At 41.1% G+C, this 19,737-nt stretch overlaps 1 protein-coding gene across 5 annotated transcripts in view; it reads right to left on the reverse strand.

Moving 5' to 3' along the window:
- XRRA1 (X-ray radiation resistance associated 1) overlaps positions 1–19,737 on the reverse strand; it is a 69,870-nt gene that overhangs the window by 47,731 nt on the left and 2,402 nt on the right. For 3 of the 5 annotated variants that reach the window (XM_012745028.3, XM_076002314.1, XM_012745029.3), the window contains exons 3-7: positions 14,067–14,164; positions 9,374–9,558; positions 5,907–5,978; positions 3,311–3,383; positions 115–212 (exon numbers count right to left, since the gene is read on the reverse strand). In XM_012745028.3, coding sequence (XP_012600482.1) covers positions 115–212; positions 3,311–3,383; positions 5,907–5,978; positions 9,374–9,558; positions 14,067–14,160 — 522 coding nt within the window. In that variant the 5' untranslated portion in view covers positions 14,161–14,164. Of the gene's footprint in view, positions 1–114; positions 213–3,310; positions 3,384–5,906; positions 5,979–9,373; positions 9,559–11,520; positions 11,766–14,066; positions 14,165–19,737 lie in introns of those variants that run through there. The other 2 variants (XM_012745030.3, XM_076002315.1) reach the window with 2 other exon arrangements.

Genomic DNA, 19,737 nt, shown 5'->3' on the forward strand with positions numbered 1-19,737 from the left:
GGCTCGCTATAAAGGCCCAGAGAGCCCCTTCCCAACAGTTATAATCAGTATAATCTATACCCATTTTTTACAGGGGAACAGGTGGGCACCAAAAACTCCCTACCTCCAACTTACTTCCAATAACTTAAAGTCTCCATATTTCACATAGATTGTTTTGATGTTGTTAAATGCGAGCTCCAGTTCCTTTAAGGCTGGAAACGTGTGAAACGCCTCTAGATGGGGAGGAAAAAGAATCTGCAGCTTGTAAAGGATTAAGAGAAAGACATTAATAATGACCACTTACTGGGTTCCCACTGGGTTAGGCCAGACACTGTGTAAGGTGTTTCACATACATGGCCTCTAAATCTCTACCCAACCTCAAAAACACGGATTACTACTTCCATTCTATGGCTGAGAAAACTGAGACTCAGCCAGGCTGATTTGCTAGAAATACAATTGCTGGTGAGTGGAAAAGCCAAGAATTAAATCTAAATCTGCTCAACAGCAAAGCCCATTTTAAAGATTCTTTATTATTCCTGATTACAGAAGTTCAACATGCCTACCAAAAACAGTCAAACATCACAGAAAAATACGTTTCCTTTAATACCAACACTCAGAGATAACTATTAGAAGATTCATGCACAGCAATTGATTTTTTCTTATATGTATACTAAAATACACCCCACTTCTTTTTATAAAAATGGAATCATACTATACATACTGTACTGTGACTTCTTTTTTTCCCTTAACAGTATGACTTAATGATTGTTCTAGGTCAAAACATATAAATCTGCTTAATGTCTTAATTATGTTCTATAGTAGATATATATAAGTTTACTTATCCATTCACCTATTAGTCTTTAGATTATATGGATAAAAGATAAGAAAACTATTCCCCGTCTACGTGAGAATTGGATCTCAGGTTTTCTTGCCCTGTTCCCCTGGTAACCTGAAACGAATGGTGTGGTAACTGCGTTACTAGGCAATATCACTTGTGATAAACATGACCCCAGGTTGGCAAATTGCATCTGGGCTAGGAGAAACTATAAATGAATTATAAACACCTGAAGTGGGTACCACATCTTTAGCCTTTCCTGTGTGCTATGACTCCTGTAATTAGCTATGCCTTTTGCAGGAAATCTAGAAGCTATGCCTATGAAGTGTTACAAAGGCTATTGGCTCCTGTGGGGAATGAGGTTTCTAAGAGAGGGGTGGCTCTTGCATTTACCCAATGACAGTCTTACACCTGAGCTGATACTAGGGCTTAGGGGACACAGAGAATGGCTCATGGATGGCTGTGAGAACTACACTGAACAGAAACTTCTGAAGCTGCCCTACTAGGATACTGTGTGGAATTACTTAGAGCCTTCTAAGTGAACCTGGTGTTGAGTATATCCCACAATAGTCTTATGAGTCAGAATGTTCAGGAGAGCCTAATAAATAGACCGCTTTGTGGGTATTTCAAGATGTTTACAGTGAACATCCTTGTCAAGGGTTTCTATAGAGCAAATTTCTGGAAGTGTAACTATAGGCAATGACTATTTTAAGTTTTAAGAGACATTGCCAAATTACCACCAAGATATTGTACCAACTTTTTATACTTCCTCTAGTTGAATGCAAGGGTATTCATTTCCCTACCAATGCTGCCTGTCATCAGTCCTTTCATTTTCACCAATATTTGATATTCACAAAATAATATCTTGATGCTATTTTAATTATCAGTGAGGTTGAGCATCTTTTCATATACCTATTGGCCTTTGTATTTCAAGTCCAAGGTCCTGACAGACCACACTATCTCCTAAAGAGCAGGTACCCCACCATATGCTTCTTTAAAAACACCCTTCATCGCCTGTAATCCTAGCACTCTGAAAGCCGAGGTGGGCGGATTGCTCTAGGTCAGGAGTTTGAAACCAGCCTGAGTGAGACCCTGTCTCTACTAAAATTAGAAAGAAATTAATTGACCAACTAAAAATATATATACAAAAAATTAGCCGGGCATGGTGGTGCATGCCTGTAGTCCCAGCTACTCAGGAGGCTGAGGCAGTAGGATCACTTGAACCCAGGAAACTGAGGTTGCTGTGAGCTAGGCTGATGCCATGGCACTCACTCTAGCCTGGACAACAAAGTGAGACTCTGTCTCAAAAAAATAAAAAATAAAAAAAAAATAAACCCCTCAAACTCAATGCAACAAAACTGATTCATCCTATTTCCCCTCTGACCTGCCCCTCCTCTAGTGCACTCTGTCTCAATTAATCCCCTTGGTTCCTCCCACTCCCTACATCCCCATCAGTTACCAAGTCCTGTGATTTCTACCTCCTCCTCAATCAATCAATCAATCAATCTCTCTCTTTTGCCCCTTCACTCATCTTGCTACAGCCCTGGCTGAGGGCTTTATCAGGACTAAAACTAAAACAATCTCCCAGGTTTCCTGGATTCCATCTGTTCTCTTATAATCCAACCTCCTCACAGCAGCCACCAAGCTTCTCTACTTAAAAGCCTTCCAAGGCTCTTTTGCCTACAGGGTTAAGTCCAAATCATGTAAGGTCCTTAACAATATAGTCCCTGCCATCCTCTCTTGTCTCAGTTCTCCGCTATATACATCCCTTGCAAACATATTAATACAAAGCCTTTTCAGGCTCCCTGATCAGGCACTGCCTGCCACTCCACATTTGCTCCAGTAGACTGAAATGGCTCCTTACTACCTTCTACTTCCTGAGACATTCCTATTTATTTTTTGATCTAAGCTTAGATGCTCCTCTTCTCAGAAGTTCCTCCTGACATTCTGGCCTGGGTTGAAGTCCCACTTATATGCTTGCATAGCATTTCCTGATTCCCTCTATCACTGCTCTCACCGTATCCTGATCTAAGCGTCTGAGTCCATCTCTACTCACAAACCACCACCTCGCCAGAGCAGGAACTGGATGCACTCATTTCTAAAAGCTAAGCATTCACATAGTCTTAATGCCCAGCAGGGGGCGCTGTGGATTTGCTGAATAACTAAGAAGGTTTTATGCTCCTATAGGAGCACTTACAGGCTTAAAAACATTTTTAAACACCTACCTCCACTGAACCTGCAAAGGTAGGAAGAAAAGAAGGGAATTACCCCTGTTTATAGATAGAAAAGTAGCAGTTCACAGAGAAACGTTCTAAATAGGTGGTACCAGTGCTGGGCTGGACTTGAGGTCTGTGTGATCTCCAGCACCTAGTCTGTTACACTCCAAAACATAGACACCTGGACAATCATGGATGGATGGACAAACAAATCCTAACACAGATGAATGGCTATGCTGGCCAAGAGGTGCAAGATAGTTTCAAGAAAGAAAAAGCTTACCTAGAGGCAGCAGGTTTTCTGAGGCATTGATATAAACCACAGAATGAAAATGCTTGAAGTCCTTTTCCTTAGCCTATAGGAAGGTATTTCAGAAAAAAACACAAGATTAGTTCTGTCTGGAAGCCTTGCTGAAGCTCCAGAGCCACAGTCAGAAGGAACAAAGACCTAAAGGGATGACAGACTTTCTTAGCACAAGAGCAGCCACTTGTTGAGGGCTGTAAGGACTTTCTGCTTCTTTTTTTCTATTATGAAATATTTCAAATGTACAGAAAAGTATAGTGAATGATACTCTGAAGACCCATGTAACTACTATCCAGTTTTAATAAATCTGAATATTTTTCTGTCTTTACTTCGAATTTCTTTAAAGAAATAAAACATTACACAGGGATACCACCATCAGTATCCTCCTCCCAGTATTCCTCCCTAAACCCATAACAGCATCCTGAATTGGTGATTATCATTCCCATACCTGTTCTGTGCTTTTATATATGTGTATTTATCAACCATTTATAGTACTAATTTACATGTTTTAAAACTGTACATTAAGTGCAATCATACGGTAGATATCATTCTGCAACCTTTTTACTCAGCACTGTTTTTGAGATTTACCTGTATTGATACACATAGCTATTTTGAAATTTGCTTATGTTGATAGATGTGGCTCTAGTTCATCCATTTTAATTCCTGAATAGTATTCCACTGTTTGAATATATTACAAGTTATCCATTCCCAATTGATGTATGTCTATTTCCAAATTTTCATTGTTACTACAAGGATGCCATGAATTTTCTTTTACATGCCTCATTATACCCTATCGAGTTGTGGGGAATGCACACCTTCAGCTTTATTAGATGATGCCACATTACTCTCCAAAGTAGTTAAACCAATTTACAGTCCTATCTGCAATATATGACAAGTCCTATTTCTTTAAATCCTTGCAAACAGCATTATAAAACTTTAATTGTTGCCAATCTGATGGTTGTAAAATGGCATTGCATTTATATTTTCCTGATTACTCATGAGGTTGAATATTTTTTCCTGTATTTATTTGCCTTTCAGGTTTCTCTTCTGTATATTAACATATTTATGTCTGTTGCTCATTATTCTACTGGGTAGTTTTTTTTCCTATTGTTTTGTGGGGGCTCTTTACGTATTCTGAATCCTAATCATTTTTGGTTATATTAATTGCTAATATCTTCTCCCAGTCTACAGCTTATCTTTTACTTTTGTTTATGTTATCTTTTATTAAATAGATATTTCATAAACATTTTCCTTTATGGTTTAACCATAAAGCTAGCAAGTACCCACTCCACCCTTGGGTCTCAGCTAAGCTATCACCCTCTCCAGGGTATGTTTCCAATTGTAAGGCTGAGTTAGTGGCCCATCCTCTGAGCTGATATTCAGCACTCTTGTGCTTCTCTTATTGACTATATTACCTAATCCTATCTATTAATATATCCACAACCATCTGAGACTGGCCTCCTCCTTCTCCACTGGGAAGGGCAGGGGCAGTGTCTGAGTCACCTCAGTATGTTTTTGAACTCCTGATCTTGAGCAATCCACCCGCCTTGGCCTCCCAGAGTGCTAGGATTATAGGCGTGAGCCACTGCGCCTGGCCAACCTCAGTATGTTTTGGTGGGTAGGCAGGTGGGTGAGCGAATAAGCAAAGGAAGAACAGACAGGACCCAATGGGGAGGACTGAGCTTTGGCCAGCTATGTTGTAGTCCTTAAAAGTTGCATTGATAGAGACCCCTGAAATCTTCTTCTACTACTTCGTCTCACCATTTTATGTGAACTATATATGACAATCTCTGGTGATCTATGTGCTGGCCTGGAATAAAGGGCCTCTCACCTCAAGATGAATGAATTTCTATGGCTAACTTGTCTCCAAGTAATTCAATTCTGAAAATATGAGTGCCAAATGAAGTGAAGTAGGACCCTGTTAGGGAGCAATCTGCTCCACCACTAATTTGGCCATCCTATGGCTCACAGTGCCTACTCCATGGGACTGGTTTATATGAGCAATCTCACTTGATATGCCATGGAAGCCTATAAACCAAAAATATGCTATAATATCCTACCATCCTACATATACACTGCCTAATGGTGGGTCACAAATTTGGCTTCCAGCTGTCTATAAGCCCATGCAAAGAAAGAATCATGATTCATTACATGAATCATAGCACCTGTAAGTTAAGAACCAACCAGCTTCTCAGGAGAACCATTACTATTTCTGGCATTGAAACCTGAGAGAGATTTCTCTTACAGGCTCTTGTGATTGGAACTCAGTGTTACACATGGATTATGCCTCAACAAAATTATATGGCAAATTCAAAGCCAGTTTCATAAGACAATTTTCTTTAATTCACCTCAAATAAAACAAGGGTAATGCCAAATTTATGGCAAGAGTTTGTGTCTGAATATTGTTTCTACCTAGTAAGTCCTTATCTGTCCCACAACCCTTGCCATTCTCCTTCCATATGACCAGATTTCCAGTCCTTAGACGTTCTGGAGGTGCAATAGATAAACCAGAACAGCCAGGAGCACCTCAGGTCTGGCTCACCCCAATCACATCTTTGCTGGCTGGTGTGCTCACCTTGGAGAACTTCAGGCCACACACATTAATGTTGCACAGGTCTGACGGCTTCTTTGCATGGTGGTGCTTCAGCTGGAACACAGGACAGAGAGTCAGCTCTCAAGGCCCTGACACAATTTAATTATCTATTTTTTTTTTTTATTTTGAGACAGAGTCTTGCTTTGTTGCCCAGGCTAGAGTGAGTGCCGTGGCGTCAGTCTAGTTCACCGCAACCTCAAACTCCTGGGCTCAAGCAATCCTACTGCCTCAGCCTCCCGAGTAGCTGGGACTACAGGCATGCGCCACCATGCCTGGCTAATTTTTTCTATATATATTAGTTGGCCAATTAATTTCTTTCTATTTATAGTAGAGACGGGGTCTTGCTCTTGCTCGGGCTGATTTTGAACTCCTGACCTCGAACAATACCGCCCGCCTCGGCCTCCCAGAGTGCTAGGATTACAGGCGTGGGCCACCGCACCCAGCCTAACCTATTTTTGTTTGGTTTTTCTCTTATTGGATAATCTCATACATCTGTCATAATTGTGTTTGCTTATTCATTCATTATTCAACCATTCACTCGCCAAATATTTACCTTGTACTACTTTGGGCTGCACACTGTGCTAAATACATTAACAAACTTACTTCAAATCCTAATTAAACCCTTTGAAATAAGATTATCTCCCTTTCTCTAATGAGAAAAACAAGGTTAAAACAGGTAATGTGCTTTGCCTAAGGTCCCACATCTAGTTAAGTGATAGATCTATGATTTGAATCTGAATCTGTAATCACTAAATGTTATGCTCTTTTGACTACCATATGTTGCCCCCCATCATGAAAACGTTAGAAGCAAATGTCAGCTTTGGAGCTTTTATTTATGTTTAGTCAAATCTCTTTCCTTTTTTCTGTTAATCATTTATTTATGTTACCTATTATGTTTAGGCACTGAATTAGGCATTGAGAAGACAATAAAATAAAAGCAGAAACATTCCATACCTTTGTAGAGCTTACAGTCTCATGGGAAACCAAGTAGCAAGCAAGTATTTATAAACGTGATAAATATTTTAAAGGAGAAATTCAAGGTGCTATGGGAGATAATAACAGGCATTCCTAACCTCAGTCTGAAAATGAGGAAATATTTACTTGAGGAAGTATAATAATATTTCAGCTGAGACCTAAGAGCTGAATAGAAGCTGGTCTCAAGAAAATGAGTGGTAGTGATGTGAAGGCTACCAAGTCAATAAGAAGCAAAGTTCTTTTAAGAAGATGAAAATCAAGGTTAGGTTAGAGAGGCAGTTATTAGATCATATAGGTCCACATTGGCTCTGTAAAGGAGCATGGATTTTATCCTACAACCAACAGAAATAGAAATCTGTCAGAGATTTTTTGGCAGCCGGCTGATAGTAATTATATAGAAATTATTATGCCTGATACACATAGATGTATCAGAGCACATCATGTAGATGAGAAGACAGGATAGGAAGGGAAGAGAACAATGTACCAGACATTGTTAATTACCTTCCCAATACCACTTCTCTACCTTTTCCTTGTTAAAGAACACCAATGTTATTCACATTTCTCTGAGTGGACATGTTCTTAAGCCCTACCTCCAAGGGGTGGGTCTTGACCTATCTAAACCAATCATGGAAGTCTTATTCCCGTAACCAATCACTGTTTGGGCATGTGATATAGTTCTGTCTGGACAATGAGGCACTGGCTGCTGGGAGTGAAGGTGAGGGACTGGTTTTGGAAAGCTTTTTATTACTTCAAAAAATAGACATTAGACAGTGACAATCCCTTCTCTACCTCTGGATGTTTTCTTCTATATGTAATGACCAGAATTGCTACAGCCATATCGGGATCATGAAAGCAATCAGCCCAAGAGGACACGTCAACCTGCTGAGGATGGCAGAGCAGAAAGACGGAAGGAACCCGGACCTTGGAAGATGTCATTAAATCAGTAAACTAACCTACCTTCAACAATGCTTCTGCCTTCTTTTTATGTAAAAGCATCCGACTTGGTTAAAACTAGTTAGAAAGTCTCTGAATTAGTCCAATAAGAGATGATGGTGACCCAGACAAGGATGGTGGCATAGAGATAAGAAGATAAATTTGACAATTATTTAATAAAAATGCCAGTGTTTGGTAAAAGTGGGGGTGGGGATGGTGAGGGAGAGATAAGTGTCAACGATAACCCTAGGTTACTGGCTTGGTTACTAGGCATATAGTAGTGCTAATATAGAGACAGTACTGTAAATTCTGGAAAAGAGGTATGCTTTGGAACTTGGACTAGGGGGATTGGGGCACTAGTTCAGTATGACATCCTAGTGAAACACTGAAGTAGAACTATCCGATAGGCAGAGTGGATATCCTTTTACTCTGAAAAACTTCCTTCTTGTTTCTGCCATCTAAAGTGGCAATATGGGTAACAAGCGATCTTTGATCTTGATTAAATGTGGAGATATATATGTATTTAGAAACAAAGAAGGAAAAGATGACCACTATGGAAAGTGTTTCTGCTCCTTCTCACTGTCGCTGTTTCAGTCCTCCTCATCTAAACTGAGAAGGAGACATACTAATACTAATGAAACAAATTCCACAGGACTCTGCAAAAAGCTTATACTACCCTCTTGAGATGAGATGAAACCAACAAGGTTCTCTTTCAACATCTGGTCTACACAGACACCCATCTTGTGGGAACGATAAGCAGAATCTGGGAACAAAGTAGGCTGCCAGAGAGTTCTTCTTAGGAAGCTATGAGAACTGGACTGCACATTAATATTGATTTATAAAATGTGTCCTTCTTTGCAAAGCCACTGAGGCATTGCACAGAGCAGATGTGAAATTACCTGGCTGGGCTCCAACACATCCACCCCAGTGTTCTTCATAAAGCCTGCCCTAGGCACTAGGTAATATCTGGTCACCTCCTCTGGCTTTCAGCCAGACACTAAAACCAGAAGGCAAAGCCTGGGGAGACAGACCTCCCCAATCCCACTCTATCCTGGAGAGATCACCCCATAGCAGAGCAGAGCAGGAATCTCTATACCCTAATAGGTGCCAGAAAGGGATTTTCAATTAAATGCTCCCCTGACCTGCTCCTTTGCTTCTCCAACTCAATTAAGAGTTTTTATCTCATATAATGTAAAGGTACAGGCTTTGGAGTCAGTAGACCAGAGTTCTAATCCTGACCCAGCCAATTACTAGCTGTGGGACCTTGGCCAAGACAAATTACCTCTTAGGGCCTCAGTTTTCCTATCTGCTCAATGGCAACAATATAAAAGGGATGACAATAGCTGTCTCACATGGCAGGTGTAAAGACAGCTTTACATGTAAAGAAAGTTTTGAGTCCCTTCATTACCTGCTGTACTCATTTTGCCAACATCACTCTAACAGTTTGGAGTGGGTTGGGGATGGTTGTGTCAAAGCAGGGCAAGTCCTTTCTCCCACCCCAGCTGCTGCTGCCAGCCCCTCCAGGTTGCAGTTACTCTTACCAGAAAAGCCCGGTCCAGGATGTGTCCAGGTAGGTCCACTTGGTTGTCCCGCCGAGACCCCTTCTTTCCCTCAATCTCAAAAGAAACCTTCTTCTGGCTTTCCTGAGCTTCAGCTGGTGGCCCACTCGCGCTCTTGGGCTTCTTCTTGGGATGACTTTTCCGAGTCACTAACCAATATCCTCGGCCTGTTGAGAAGATCAGAGCAGTGAAAAGGAGAAAACCTTCTCCAAAGCCACAATTACGGTATATTTATCTCTAATGATAAAACCAGAAATAGCTCCTGATTACCTACTATGCACCAGATACTGCACTGCTGGTGGGAGGTGGGATGTCTACATATAGATCTCATTTAATTGGCCCCCAACTCCATGAAGGACATGTTACTGTCCCCATTTTACAGATGAAAAAGCTTCATCTAAAAGAGGTGGAATGACTTGCCCAATTTCGTCTTTCACATTTTTTCTTTTTAAGACTAGTCAAGTGCAATAGTGAGAAGGGGGGAAAGTAGTAGAACAAGGAGTTCAATCTATAACTGACTGTAAAATCAAGTGGGTAACTCACTACATTCAGACCACCTCCATCTTTCACATCTTTATCTCTAAACTCTATTGTTCCTTCAAGACCTAAGATCAAGTATTCCTGTTCTGTGAAGTCTTCCCTTATCCCTGTCAGTAGAGCTGATCACTCTTTTCCTGTGCCAGCTACTCCCACATTGGTCACCTCTTGGGTCAAGTCTAATGTGTGACCTCAACTCAATGGATTCCATCTTCTCAGACCTCCATCATTACAGAGAAAAGGTTGTGTCAGGAACTCAGAATAAGAAAATGATATGATAGTTGGCATTGAAAAATAACAAACTAATAATCATGTTCACTGTAGAAAGAATTAAAAACTGTATGTAACCAAAAAGAATATAAAGTTTACCAGTAAGTCCACCTAACAAAAATCATGACAACATTCTGGAATTTGTTCTCTTTTGCATCAGTAATTTACTGCATGGCATTCGTTAAAATCAGTAATTATTTTATTTCTTGAGTTATTTATTGTCTGTCTCCAGCTCTAGAGTAGAAGCTCCATAAGGGCAGAGACTTTCATTTATTCACCTCAGTATTCCCAAGGCCTGTATGGAGTTTATTACAGTGTGACTGCTGCTGAATGAATGACTGAATGAACTGAGCCATAGCCCTGCCCACACAACCATCCCTTCAGATCTTTACTGAGTATCTACTTTGTGTAGGAACTGGAATAATGGGAATGAATAAGACAGAAATCCTGACCCAAAGAAGTCATAATGTAATAATATATGCTATCATATAATAATATAATATACAATAATATAAGGGGTTCTGTGGAAGCCCAGCGAAGTGAGCTACTAGCCTAGGACATAAGCTGGATCTAGCCAAGTGGAAAGGAATTCACTAGATAGACTGAAAAACCAGGCAGGCTGGGAAGAGGGAAAAACATACTACCCAGGGTATGAAAGACCAGGACCACATAGAACAACAACACAGCTGTGGGAACCAGCTTGGTGCCTCTAACCACTGCCTATCTTCTGGCACAGCCCACTATCCCTGTTTGCCCTGGCTCACCTGACCGCTGCCACCAATCCTGCTTCTTAGATGCAGTTCCTGCCCTATGTCCCATGTGAGCCATTTCCCGTTTCCACTTTTGCCTGACACGCCAGGGACCCCATTCCCAAGGCTGCCTCCATCCAGGGCATGGACTTTGGTTCTCCCTTATCTTATCCTCATATCCCTGACTCAGGAGACTCCAGTCTGAGTTGGTGCTAAAACCTCCAACATGGCCATGAAGGAAGGAGATCAGCATGTGGGAAAGCAGATGAGGCTGGAGATATCAGCAGAGTCAGAACATAAAAAGTCCTGAGGACCAGAATAAGGAGCTTGGGTTTTAGAGGGGTAGGCTTTTAGCAGGAAGGGGGCTCCATGGGGAGGTGGGGTTTTCCCAAAATTTTTCATTTTAAAATAATTTGAGACTTTCAGAAAAGTTGCACAAATAGTACACAGTTTCCATATAGCCTTCATTCAGTTTCCCTAATGTTAACATTTTACATAACCTTAATACAATTATTGAAACCATGAAATTAACACTGGTACAATACTAGTAACTAATCTACAGCCCTTCTTTACCTTTTGCTGGTTTTCTCACTAATGTCCTCTTTCTGTTCCAGGATCCAAATATCTCCCTCTGCATTTAGTTGTCATGTCTCCCTAGTTTTCTCTCATCTGTGACAGTTCCTTAGTCTTTTTCTTGTGTGACCCTGACACTTTTGAAGAATACTGGTCAATTATTTTGTAAAATGTCTAACAAGTTGGATTTGTTCAGTGCTTTCCCATGCGTAGATTAAGGCTTTGCACTTTACCGAAGCTACCACAGCAGTGATGCTGTGCCTTTCTCAGCGTGTCACATTGGGAGATTGTTATATTACTATGCCTTGTTACCGGTGATGCTAATTTTGATCACTCAGTTCGGGTGGTGCCTGCCTGGTTTCTCTAATGAGAAGTTACTCTTTCCCTTTGTAATTAATAATTATACTTTGAGACCATGCAAATATACTGTTTGTTATCATACTTTCACCCACTTATTCCACATCTGTGATGGTTAATTTTATCCATCAACTTTGCTAAGCTATAACATGCAGTTAGTCAATCAAATAATAATCTAGGTGTTGCTATGATGGTATTTTGTAGTGTGATTAATATCTACAATCAGTTGATGTTAATTAATGCTTGTGTGGGTAAACTTACTAATGTGGGTGGCCCTCACCCAGTGAGTTGAAAACTGAGGTTTCCTGGAGGAAGAAAAAATTTTACCTCAACAATGCAGCATCAGCTTCTCCCCAAGGGTTTCCAGCCTACCAGCCTGACCTACAAATTTCAGACTTGCCAGCCCCCACAATCACAAAAGCCAATTCCTTAAAAACAAACAAACAAAAAACCTATCTCTTACTACTTCTGTTTCTCTGAAGAATTCTGCCTGATAAAACATCCATGCATTCTTACCTGCAAAAATTATTAATGTGATATTTGAATGGTGATTTTCTATTTCCCTCATTACTTCTACATTTTTATCCTTTATTTTTGTTTTGAGATTTAGAAAAATCTTCTACATTTTTAAATTGGAATTCTACCATAAGAAAGACCTATTCCTTCTCCCACACTTATTTACATATTCAAATATTTCTTTATATCAGTATGGAATCATGGATATTTATTTATTCTGTAGTTTACAACCCAATTCTACCATTAATTTATTTCATTGCTCAAATTGTTCCAGCTTTGGCCATTGGGAGCTCCTTCAAGTTGGCTCCTATTTCAACATGGACATCCTTTTTCTGAGCACTTCTTTACTTTTTGGTACCACAAGATGTTTCAGGATTAATTTGTATTTTTCCTGCCCCAGCCTTACAAACAACTATTTATCCAAGGAGCCCCTGTTCCTTTCATTTGAGAATGGCACCAGGTATGCTCTTTGCTACAGAGGTGTCATTGCTCTCAGTGGAATAGGAAACATAAGTATGTATGCTAACATATGCAGATACACACATCTATAGTTATTTCTGTATCTATTCGCTTAAGTGTGTATATGTGTGTACGAGAGAGAGGAAAAAACCATGAGTTCATACTGATAGCTCCACTGGATGGTGTTAGACAGGTAGGTGGCCAGGGAAGTTCTCTATGTGAAAAATGAAATAATTTTAGAGAAGTGGGGAGGATGGATAGAAGGAGAAGGTTCTTCCAATATTCCATGTACAGAGTGACCAACAAGTCACAACATCTGGAGTAAAGAAGGTATACTTCTCCCTTGCCCAACCTTTTCAAAGCAACAAATCCAAACCAGAGAACTCATACTTCTAGACAGTATTCCATCTATAGGGCTCTGCTCAGTATTATGAGGAGTCCCTGCTCCAGGGGACTTTTTAACTAGACAAATATTTGAAAAACTACTTAGCAGAGTTGAGTTTAAGCCATTTAATAAAGGAGCTTGACAGACTATGACTACTCATCAAATAAGAGACAGACAAGAAGACACCTCACAAGAGAGGAAGGGAGCTGAATGCTAGGGTTGACAAACATGACTTACCGGAAGGAGGAGAAGAGCTGGGCTTTGTGGAATGAGAAGTTTGGCTAACTAGAATGAGGGCAGGAACACTCAGGGAAAATAAAAAGGCTATATGAAAAGAGAGGCCAGGTGTGTGCCTGTAATTCTAGCTGTTTGGGAGGCTGAGGTGGGAGGATCACTTGAGCCCAGGAGTTCAAGGCTACAGTGAACTATGATTGCACCACTGCACTCCAGCCTGGGCAACAGAGTGAGACTCTCATCTCTTATTAATAAAAAACAACAACAACAACAAAAAAAAAAAAACACTGTGGAATAGGGCATTGGTAAAGGAATGGGGCTGTAGCAGAGGGTTAGGGAAGGTTAGACTCTGAATGACATAGAATGCCAGATAAAGGAGTCAGTAATGAGAAGTAACTGAACAGAAGGAGGCACTATGGTTAAATATGCACATTAGAAGTCCCACTGAGGCTACAGGAGATAGATTAGAAGGGTAGGATTGAGTGGGGTAGGGAACAGTAGTGAAGGGGCTGGAGAGGAAGAAACAGATGTGAGAAACAGTCTAAGGCAGAAGCTGGGTGTGGGGAAAAGGTACCAATTTGAGAAGTCTCCTGACCTTCCTCTGGCATCCGAAGCAGATTTTTGGCTGGAAAGCAGTTGCTCAGGTAAGGCTTCCCATCATCCAGCTTGTAGACTCCTGAGTAGGCCATCTCCCTGAGAGCCATGCAAGGAAAGCGAGGAAGCAGAAGAGTGAGAAGGTACAGTGGCGCTCTCTCATCCCATTGCAGCTTGTGAGCCCAACAGGACCACCGCACCCGGCACACGCCCTGCCACTTGAGGCCCTAGAGGCCCACTGCCCTGCTTAGGAAATGGGCTGGCTGCTTAAATGAAGAGAGAGAGACAAGGTCCTGGGTTTTTCAGTTCAAATCAACCTTAACTCAATGGAACTCTAGAAAGAGCATTACCTGTGCGCTCAGACCTAGTTTGAATCCTGGCTCTATCGTTCCTCACTCTAATGACTGGGCAAGTTACTCTACTCCTTTGAGCCTCAGTTTCCTCACCTGCAAAATGAGGGTACCTACCTTAATAGACAGATGACAGGATCAAGTGAGAAAGGCAATGCCTGGCACATATTAAGTACATGCTAGAAGTTTGTTTAAGAGAGTTCAGTGAAGAGAGGGTTCACATTTTAGAGAAGATGATATGCAAATAATGAAATATGAACTGGATAAATAGAATTTGAGGGATGAATTGAGTTTTCAGATAGACCTGATATCAGCTAATAGAGATAGCTGGTATCACCTGGTATTGCTGATAGAAGGATAAGTATTCCAAACAACAAGGGCCACAGGACTGAGGGCATGGCTGTACACAGTTAAGAAACAACCTGCCCTTGGAAGGGGAAGGATGTGTGTTCAGGAGTTTTGGACAATAAGGATGGACAGGAAGGATGGTGCCTGCTCCTCAAGGGCCTCTGGTGCCAGTCTAGGAGCTCAAGCTTCATCTTGTAGGTGACCAAGAGCCATGGACAATTTCTGAGCTGGGTAGAGCCATGATCCAAGCTGTGCTTTATAAAGAGAGATCTGATAAATATAACATGAGATGAAAGTGGCTTCTGGCAACTGGGATTGCAGTTAGGGGAGTATTGTAGCAACCCTGGAGTAAGATGATGAGGGTTCTTGTTAATAAACTGAAGAATTAAAGAAAGACAGATATAAAGAAAAAAAGGAAGGAAGTAAGGAAAGAAGGGATGGAGGGAGGGAAAAGGAAAAGAGGAGTGAGACCAATTGGAAATATGAGCACTTAATGTGTGGACAAAGCAGGAGAAGTCCCAGGAGAATTCAGAAAGGAATTTCAGAGCAGTAGAACTGGGGGGTGGAGGGTGAGCAGAAAGCTGTCAGGTAAGCCTAGGGAAGAGAAAGCTATGTGAAAGAAGGAGAGAGAAGCAGAAAAATCAGGGAAGGTGAGGACTAAAAATAGGCCATGAGGAAGTAGAGGTCAGTTTCAGCGGAAGAGTAGAGTAAAAGCCAGACTTTGAGTATAGATGAGGGACTGGAAGGTGAGGAAGTGCAAAAAGTGAATGTAAGCATGTTTTTCAAGACTGGCTCTGAAAGGGAGGAGAAAAGCAAGACAGTTGGGAGAAGGAAGATAAAGTGAAGAGATGTGTGAACATCAGGGCTGGGATAGGTGAAGGTGGGCAAGATCCCTGAGGAAAACCTAAGGGGATACGTACTCTCTCTCAGAATTGTGCAAATGCAGTGTTAGCATTTGCCTCCACCTGAGTGGACAGAGTCACTACAGAACATAGACTCTGGAATGCTACTGTATGGGTTCAAATCCTAGCTCCACCACTTGCTAGCTGTGTTGTCTTGAGCAAGTTACTTAGCTTTTCTGTACCTTGATTTTTCCTCTATGAAATGTGGACAGTAAGTGCATCTACTTCATAGGGCTGTTTTGATGATTGAATGAGCAAATGCTTGTGAAAGGACTTAGTACCTGGCACATGGCTAACTCATGTTGATTATTTTCTATTACTATGCTTATTAAGAGGATGAGAAAGGCTTGACTACATCTATTGACTGGGAGGAAGGAGCCAGTCAAGGAAGAAAGGCTGAGAATGCAGGACAAAGGTGGGCAGAACTACAGAGCCATCCCTACAGAGGCAGGAGGAAGGGTACCCAGTGCCTGGGGTAAGAGTTCTCTCACTGAGGGGGTTGAAGACCAGGCTCCCTCAGGGACAGTGTGACGGGAAAGAGGTTTCAAATATCCTGAGTGTTCCATTTACCTAACACCTAAAGAATAAAAAGAGTACATAAGAAATAACCTTCCATTTTCTATCTGCTGTCAAATAGCTCTCAGAGACTCTCCAATATCAATTTACAGTGAGTCACCAATTTCCTTAGGCAGGTAGGGGTGTGTGCACATGTACTCATGCCCATGCGTGCACCTGTGTACATGCACAAAAGTTGGAAGGGAGCCAGGTGCAGTGGCTCATGCCTGTAATCCCAGCATTTTGGGAGGCCAAGGCAGGAGGATTGGAGTTTGAGACCAGCCTAGGCAACATAGCAAGACCTCATCTTTACAAAAAATAAAATTTTAGCTGGTGCAGTGGCACAGGCCTGTAGTCGAAGCTACTCAGGAGGCCAAGGCAGAAAGATCACTGGAGTCCAGGAGTTGGAGTCTACAATGAGCTATGATAATGCCACTGCACTCCAGCCTGGATGACAGAGTGACACCTTCTCTCAAAAAATATATACTGGAAAGAGAATATGGTTCTGATTCTAGGGTCCGACACAGGCTTTCCTTCATCAAATTGTTATTCTCTTCAGGGAGCCAGACACAGAAATAATTCCTCAAGGGAATGGATAATCACAACTGTACTTATTGTTTGTCATTTAAGGATTGTGAAGTTAAAGAATTTGCTGAGTTAAGAAAATATATATACCTGCTGACTTTCTTCAGGAAAAAAAAAAAAAAGAGAAGAAAATATATAACTCTTTGCCATAGTCTGATGTCAAACTTTGCAAAACCCTACATTTTAGCCACGTAAGTGAAGAAAGCTTGATGTCAAACAGAAGAGTATGGGAAGAGGGAGAATAAGAGTATGCATGTATCTGCACATGCCCACAGAGGTGGCCACTATTTAGTTTTTGCCAATTCCTGCCTAAGTCAGTTTTGCTAGATTGTCCAATTTTTTCACAAGAAGTCTGCCTTATATATGAAATCTCCTGATTATTTGAGTGTCAGCAACTAATTTGCCACTTTAAAACAGTGTGCAAGCCAAACTAAACATACCTGGGAACCAGGATCAACTCCAGGCTAACGGTTTGTTTTTCCTAATTGATATTCTTTTATTTTCATGGTGTAGGAGTTTAACAGCAAGTCCCATTCAAGAAAATAAACTCCAATTACTTGGATTTTCAAATTTAATAACAAATACCGTGTTTCCCCCAAAATAAGGCAGGGTCTTATATTTATTTTTCCTCAAGAAGACACCCTAGGGCTTATTTTCAGGGGATGTGTTTTTTTTTTTTTAAAGTACGGTACAACAATCTACATTTATTCAAATATAGTTAAGTCGTTTTCTTCTGGAACATCATCATAACTCTCCAAACCCCGAATTCCATCCTGAATTTCTTGCGACTCTATTTCCTTTAGAACCATTGGCCCCAATCTCCTATGTCCAGCAATAGAGCTCTCATGGGGCAGATGAGAAGGGCTGTTCGTCTTCTTTACCATTCCTTGACGAAATGCATGGGTTGTGCAGATACGTTGCATAGCCATGCCCATCATTAGGTCTTATTTTTGGGGTAGGGCTTATATTGGACAAATGCTTAGAAATCCTGCTAGGGCTTATTTTATGGGTAGGTCTTATTTTCAGGGAAACACAGTATTTCGTTTTGTCTTGAAAGCGCTTAGTTGGGCACTACCTGATGCAAACCTGAATGTCATCCTACATCCACCTTCCCACCCTGTCTCATACATCTAATTGGTCACTAAGCCATGAAAATTCCAGCTCAGAAATACTGTTCTAACAGTCAACTTTTCTCCATCTCCACTGCTTTCATCAAATATCTCATCATCTCCCTCCTAGAATACTGCAATAGTCTTCTGACTGGGTTCCCACTAAGTATGAAGGCCAGATGCCTAAGCCTGGTCTTCAAGGTCCTTGGGGGCCAATATTCTAATCTTTCCAGCTCAAGTCAGTCCTGCCCATTCAGGCCCATGGAGCCATTTTCTATTCCCAAAACAGACCATTCACATGCAGTCTTTCCTGTCTTTGTTCTTGGTGTTCATTCAGCTTAAAATGCACTTCTCCATCTTGTTCATCTGATTGATCTCATCCCTTTAAGATTCAGCTCCAATGCCACCTCAAGGATCTAAGTTTCTTAAACCTTGAGCTCTTAGGATTTCTCTTTAAAGTGATCTAGCCATCCCCAAATCTTCTTTGGGACAGCTTCAGACAATTTGAAGTAGCAGACATTTGGGAAACTGCAAGCCCCTGCCTGGGGAAAGGGAGGCCATACAAAGAATGTGGGACCACAAGATAGAGGGTCTAGGAGGAGTTCAGTATAAGGAATGAACAGTGTAGAAAGCTGGGATAGAGGTGTTCTGAGAGGAAGTTTCCCAGAGGTGATAAATATTTACTCTGTGAATATAAAGTGATGTAGTAGGAAGAGAAACAATTTTGGAAATGGGAAGCTTATGCTTGAGTCTAGTTTCTACTACTAAGCTGAGTGACCTTGGACAAATAACTTTACCTCTATTTGTCTCAGATTTATCACATATAAAATGAGGATAAAAATTCTGTGCCTTGGAGAACTGTGGTAAGAATTAAATGAGGTAATGGATAGGACAGATAGAAAAAAAAGCATCTTTCTATACCCCATCTAAATGCCACCCTTTCCACAAAGCCTTTGTGGAACCTTCCAGTGGAAATAATTGCTACTTTTGCTAAGCCCTGGAGTCTTTTTTCTGTATCTCTTTCATAGCCTGAGTCTTTTCTACCTCATAAGATTATTAACAATATGAGGGATCTCCTTCAATGGACTATGAATCTCCAAGTCTGGAAACGCATCTAATTCCCTCTCTTACACCCTTGGGACTTAGTTCATAGGAAACACATGTGAGCCAAATGAAAGCTATGATAGAACTCCTAGGACCCAAGGTAGGCGGGTTTGTGTATATCAGATATATATGCGTATATATCCCCAGTTAGACCTTAAACTCCTCCACAGGAAGGGCAATATCTATGATATTCATCAATTTATTCCAAACACAGTATCTGGCATATAACAAATTCCATAAATATCTGTGGAATAAACAGATGAATGAATTTTGGTGTCTCCTTTGGTCCAACACAGGGCACTATGAATACCTGGTCCCTCACCTTCCATGAAAAGGGTTGGAGGCCCTTCTTATGTGTTTCTACAATACCCAATACTTCTCCTAGTATAGTACTTATCACTTATCACTTATAACCGCTTCCCTCAACGACTTCCCACCTGCTATGGGGCCTATGATTACCTTACTTATGTAATTCTAGGACCTAGCATAGAGCCTAGGACTCACTAAAAATATGTTGGGAAGATTAATGGATAGACAGATGGATGGGGACAAACTCATATTCAGACAATATGTCTTTTAGGAGATCTCTCTTATAACCAATCATACCTCTCTGCTAGATAGGTAAATGAAGGAATGAATGAGTAAATTGCTGCTGGGAATTGTTAGAGATGATGACTGTTGGAGAAGGCTCCAGGAACTTATAGAGTAGGGACACTTGG

This window comes from Microcebus murinus, chromosome 4, assembly GCF_040939455.1.
Source record: "Microcebus murinus isolate Inina chromosome 4, M.murinus_Inina_mat1.0, whole genome shotgun sequence".
Lineage (NCBI taxonomy): Eukaryota > Metazoa > Chordata > Mammalia > Primates > Cheirogaleidae > Microcebus > Microcebus murinus.